Here is a 6,000-nt window from a genome sequence, read left to right as displayed (position 1 = left end):
TACGTCTATTTTCTCATCTAATGCTTAAAGCAGTCTCACTGGGCTCTGTGATCGCTTGCTGGGCAGTTAGAAAATACAGAATAGTTGCTTGGCAAATTGTGTCTGCTTGGCATCATGTCAAGGCTCTGCATGACCATTTTCTCTTTCCGTTCCAGAAGGGAAGATTCTTAACATCTGCAAAGCCAACACCATTGCCGGCCCAGTGCCTGATTATAAGCCAAACACAGTTTTCTCAAGCTATTCTAAGAATGGGGTGTGTTTTTAATAGAGGGCCTCGTCCAATGGTTTGTTGAGAAATAGTCGTTTATTAGAGCTAACACCATCCCTCTGTATAGGAGTAGACTTTGGGCAAGAACCGAGTCATGGGGGGGGGGGGGGTCCTGCTCAAGTACACTTAATCTTCCAAGCAAATCTCTAAGTGATGTGTTGGGTGTTTTTATCTAATGTTGCCTCAAGAAGGAAACTACTCTGAATGAGTCTGGCCACAGACTAATGTTTGCAATGACAAACATTTCTGTGAGACACTGCCCTCCCTCAGTAGGGCCTAGGGGGTTGTCCATTTGTTTGCTGTCTATCACAGACTGCTAGCAAGGGCACCAGCAGAACCCTGTCGTGACTCAGGTTCCGGGCAGGACCTCCCTGAATACAGCATTTGTAGTCTATAGTTCCATTTCTGAGGGCAGGAATGGTCCTTCAGTGAAACCAGGTCGCCATCATATTGAGATAAGACTACCTCCCAGTATAGTAATTTCTGGCCAAATCACACCTTCTCCATCTTAGCCATAAAATATGGATGAACTATTTATAATTTATGGCACTGTATTTCAGCCTTATCATCCCCAATGATTCACATGAAGAATCAGATTACTTTTCCTCAAGCCCGGCTTTTTCATTCTCGAGCATAAACAGTTTTGAAAACAATAATCTGTTTACAATCTGTCTCCACCTTCCCACGCCCCACCTGAGTGAGATAAAAGTTAAAGGAAGAACAAGGCGGGGGAAGAAAGAATGACGGAAGTATTTATTGAGACTGAAATGGAACAATGGTTTCTTTTTATGAGTTAACAGCACAGTGTGTTAAGAGGCTGGTTACAAACTCCAAAATTAGGATGACCTACAGTTCACGAACAGCTCTGCCAACTTGAGTGCCTCCAGTCGGAGACAAACGGCCAAGGGGGTAGGACCTCTCGGGCCTGAGATAAGTTATGAATACAGTTGCGTTGATAGATTTACCTCCAGTGAACACCCCCAGTATTTGCAATTTAAAACGCACGTGGAATCAGTCACTGGTCCATATTTGTGGTGTTTACATGACAATCCAGTATCACTCTCTTGTAGATTTCAGGGACAGGTGGTCAACACTGAGCATTTATTTACTTTCCCTGTACCTTTGGGACAGTTTCTGGTTTCTTCGATAGAAAAGCGCAGGCTTAAACTGGCTACTCAATACTGCAGAAACAGGATTATTCTGGATCTCATTGTAAATACAAGTTTTTCTGTTCAGCGTTTATTTACAAGATGAGTGCTGGAGCATAGACTTTTTAATGAGCCATCTTCAGAAATTAGAAGAATGACAGGACACGGATTTTAATTAAGCAGGGCCGAGGTGACTAGATTAACCAGTTAGGACAATCGTCCCTTCAGGAGGAGACAAGTTGGATACAATGGAAGAATTTCCCTGAACCACAGATACCAACATCTCGTGTTGTGGGGATCAACTCGTGGACTTACTCTGCAAGAATCCAGGGTAAGGACAGTGCTTTTCCGGCCAGGGTGACTTGTTCCATCCACCAAAACCATATTAAAGTACAATTTAGCTGGTAGTTTGCCACTGTTGTTTTGGGCCCTGATGGGTATGAAATGGCAAAGAACCGTCATTTTTTGAGTGGATGTAACTGACCTTGGAAGAATGAAGCCTTCCAGTTGGATAAAAACACATCCAGCCTTAGGTGAGTGACACATCTTCATACTATCTTATATAGAGCCGATATGGATTCATTCCCAGCAGTAGAGTCTAGAAGTTGTACATGAACGGCCACCTTACCGTATCACCATAATACACGTCTGCTATGAGGCTGGTACACAGACGTGGAACAGACAACACAATTTTTCATTCTCGTGCTCCTGAGAGAGGAGTTGGGATAAGCCCCAAAGCAGATCTGGATTGAAATCGTAGTTATTATTCAAGTACAAGGAGAGCTCTTTATTTCCCATTGACAGTTCAATTCTGATCTCTGTCTGGCAACTTATATGAAAATAATAAATATATACATATCTATATATATATATCTAGCTCTATACTGAACACTGGGTTACTAGTTACCAGTGTTCCAATACAGTACATTGAAAAAAGAACCCTTCTCCCTTCCTGCAACACCCCTCACCCGTCTTGAAACTGTTATTGCAGAACTGTGCTGGTCTGTTTTCCTTCAAAATAGTTTCTTTGACATTGGCTGGAGATGAGTTAAAAACGGACAATTTGGCACATTAAATGGGGGGGGCAGCAGTGGTAGTATTTATATGCATTATAATCTATAAAAATGTGAGAAGTCAAAGGAAATCCATGCCAATAGAAAGCTTGAGTAAAAATTTGTAATTAAGGAGTCTTTTTTAAAAAAAACCCAAACACTGGACTGCGTATGAGAAAGCAAGTTTTCTTCCACACCCATTACCTAATCCAATAGTTACTACTCTACCTACTTCCAAACTTTCTCATAGAATTTTTACATTGCAGACAATACAGCTTTCCTTTTAATCTGTTTTCTTTCATGGTACCCCACCTGGAGAGCAAAAGCGGTGAATCCAAATATAGAAAATAATCTGGAGGTCTATATATCAAATCAAATGTACAATTGGCCATCAGTGTGTTTCTCCCCCTTATTGAATGTTTGAATTTGCTAAGAGATGACTCTCAGGGAGATGTCCTTCATCGTTCTTGGTCCTATGAAGCCAGGGGTTCTAGAACTGTGAGGTCTGGGTGAATGAGATGCTGTCGGACTTGTCTACCGCAAAGCCTCCGTTGACATAGGACTTCTTGGTGTCTGAGTTTTCGTTATCCAGTATTGTGGATTCCAAGGCAAAGGGGTTCACGATGTTGACTTCAGATGAAACATCCATTTGCTCCAGTTCCTTCTTGGAGAGCTTCTCCACAATGCCCGTCCCGAACGCATCGCCAAGAACGTTCACCATGGTTCTGAACCGATCCCTGGGGAAGAGAGAGGGGGAGTCAGACAGGAGGCCCAGATTTCATTTCCATTTGCCACCGGAGACAGAAAGGGATCTGGAGCATTCAGGTACGAATTAAGCAGATGCAGAGAGTGCCATCCTCGTGGCGGGATGGGAGGCTTCTCTCCTCACAGGTCCAGGGCAGAAGGTGGCTCATGAAAGTACAGAATGAGTAACCAGGTTCCCTGGGCGTGTGCTCCCAATAAGTCACAACGGACCCTCGTAAGCCCAGCACCAGTTTCCCCAAATTCCCTCCTCTGCTCCCCAAGAAACGTGAAGAGAGTCTTTACAAATATTTTGGGGGAGCCGAGGGAGGCTCAGAATTGAGTGAGCCTCTCACTCCTAACCTCCGTCTTGGGGCATTTCCCGGATCTGTCTCAGCTAAGGTGAGAGGCCCCTGGGGGTGGTGTTTCTGCCAAAGGGGGAGTGTGTGTGTGTGTGTGTGTGTGTGTGTGTGTGTGCGCCTCCAAGTGTTCCTGTGCGTTTGTGTGTCCCTGGTGTAGTCGTTTTTCTGCACCACCGGGTCCCTCTAGAAGCAAGCCAGCAGGGACACAGGGTCAGAAAACAGAGGTCAGCCGAGCAGCAGCTTTCTCCTTATGACACCCCCAGCCGGCCATAACCCCGAGCTTGGAGAGGACCCTGTGGCAGGAAGGCGCCCTGGTGACAGAACACCGGAGCACTGCTGGTGGGAACCGTGCATGTGAATACTTCTGTGAGAACTACACCTGCGGGACAGACCTCCGCATCTGGGCGCCCTCCTGAGATTCAGAATGAGGCCATGGAATGAACCAGACCCTGGTACGAACCAACTAGAGTCTTTTTATCCCATGGATCAGACTGGACCTTTGGCTTCTCTGGGTGTCTTGGAAGTGAAGGTCACTGGTTCCAGAAGAATCGAGCAAAGGAGAGAACTACAAACCCACCATGGTCACTAGAAGGAAAACTAGAAGTACTTGCCTCAGGGGTGGCGTATCTTGGCAAGAAAGGGGCCACCTCCGCTGGGGCTGGGGGACACAGCCAGCTGCTGAGGGAGTCCCCATGGCACGCCTTCCCCGGGGCAGGAGCCTGGGCCTTCCGGGGCGTGACTGTCTTCACCATCTCAGCTGTTGTTTGCAAACCACACAGTGCCGGACTCCCCGGTAACCCTGGGCTGGTTCCGAGTAAAGGCTCAATATGCAGCTACACTCACCCCTGAGGGCTAGGGGACAGAGCGAGACCAATGCACAAAGCGGGTACCGAGATAAAGCTGGGAACCAGGCTCGTTCCAACCTGAACCATGGGGGGAGGTCACACAAGGCACGACCTTGCCCAGAATTTCTGCTGTGTTCGCCAGCCCTCTGTGCATGTGTCCATGCACGCATGTGTGCGAGAGTTAAGATGCAAATGTTCCAAATCATTCTAATCATAAAACCTGCCATTTATTGGGCAAATGCTGCCCACCAGACACTGTTCTAGACACGCTGGTCACATGAGCCCACTCAGACCCTGCACAACCTAATGAAATGCACAGAATCTGTCCCATCTCGCAGATAATGCAACTGGGCCTCTGAGAAGCTAAGGGACATCCTCGAGGTCAAAAAGCTGTTGAGACACTGAACAGCGATTCAAACTCCAGCTGGTCTTTCCCCACAGCCCCTACCATGGCCCCTGATGATGTTGAAGATCTCGGGAAGACGGGCTGACTTCAAACCAGGCGCTTCTACACCTATGACGCTGACCCCGGGCCTGGGATAGGCGAGGGTGGCCTATGGGGTTTGGAATGCTTGTGATTCTGTCTTCACCTTATCATTCTGTTGATCTCCTCCCACCCCCGACACCCATCCTCCAGCATTACCAGGTAAAACAAGCTAATGGAGATCACTGGCCTTTTAAAATCACTGCCGCAAGTTATGAGGAGTTAATGTTTAAGCGCGTTTTATCAGATGGCCTGGCCAGAGGGAAATTGAAGCAGCAACGGATGGCTCATGAGGCAGTGGCAATCTGGGGACAGAATGGTAACAGACTGCAGGTTCTGCAGGGCGGGGAAGCCCGCCTCCCCAGCTGGCAGAAGCAGCGCATTTATTCCAACTCACAGGAGCCAGTCGACAGCAATGATGAGGGTGACGTCCTCGGCGGGCAGGCCCACGGCACTCAGCACGATCACCATGGTCACCAGGCCGGCCTGCGGCACCCCCGCGGCTCCGATGCTGGCAGCCGTGGCCGTGACACTGCAGCCAAAACACACGAGCCGAAAAGCAGTTAGACACCTGTGTCTCCCTTCAGGGCCCCTGGCCTGGAACCTTTAGTCCCGATGGCTGCTACCACCGTGTTCCCCCACATTGGCCGGTCAGGATCTGTTCTCTGCTGAGCATCAGCTCTGCCTCGTTAGGGAGCGGTGCAGGACCGAGAGAAGTCCATCTCCTTCCACGGGGAGACACGGCAAGTCTCTCTAATGGAAGGAAAAGGAGACGAGCTGCCTGAGCGCGCTCAGAAAATGAGCAACAGGGCTACTCAAGAGGAAGGCGAGAGTTTTACCACCTGGGGTGTCTGTGGAAGGCATCAGCTACCTATCTGTGCGTCCATCCCCTTCCATAAGCACCAATTACCTCGCTGCCTGCCTGCCTTTCTCCCTTTGTCCATCTGTTCACCCAGCCAGTCATCAACTGGCATCTCATATGTGCCAGGAATTTACGTTGCCTTGGAGGATGGTCAAAGGGAGGGTGGTCCGGGTGGATGGCAAGGGTATTTCCAGGGAAGACAAAGGAATGAGGCTGTGGTCAAGCACGTTTTATGCAC

The 6,000-nt window shown here is 48.4% G+C and overlaps 1 protein-coding gene across 2 annotated transcripts in view; it reads right to left on the bottom strand.

The window, feature by feature from the left end:
* Positions 1–999: 999 nt before the first annotated feature.
* The window catches only part of SLC1A1 (solute carrier family 1 member 1), an 83,511-nt gene continuing 78,510 nt past the window's right edge, over positions 1,000–6,000 (bottom strand). For both annotated transcript variants that reach the window (XM_027041133.2, XM_053205330.1), the window contains exons 11-12: positions 5,298–5,432; positions 1,000–3,205 (exon numbers count right to left, since the gene is read on the bottom strand). In XM_027041133.2, coding sequence (XP_026896934.1) covers positions 2,959–3,205; positions 5,298–5,432 — 382 coding nt within the window. In that variant the 3' untranslated portion in view covers positions 1,000–2,958. The remainder of the gene's footprint in view (positions 3,206–5,297; positions 5,433–6,000) is intronic.

This window comes from Acinonyx jubatus, chromosome D4 (assembly GCF_027475565.1).
Source record: "Acinonyx jubatus isolate Ajub_Pintada_27869175 chromosome D4, VMU_Ajub_asm_v1.0, whole genome shotgun sequence".
Classification (NCBI taxonomy): domain Eukaryota; kingdom Metazoa; phylum Chordata; class Mammalia; order Carnivora; family Felidae; genus Acinonyx; species Acinonyx jubatus.
The sequence above is the reverse complement of the archived record's forward strand: the minus strand, read 5'-3'. Positions and strand labels throughout refer to the sequence as shown.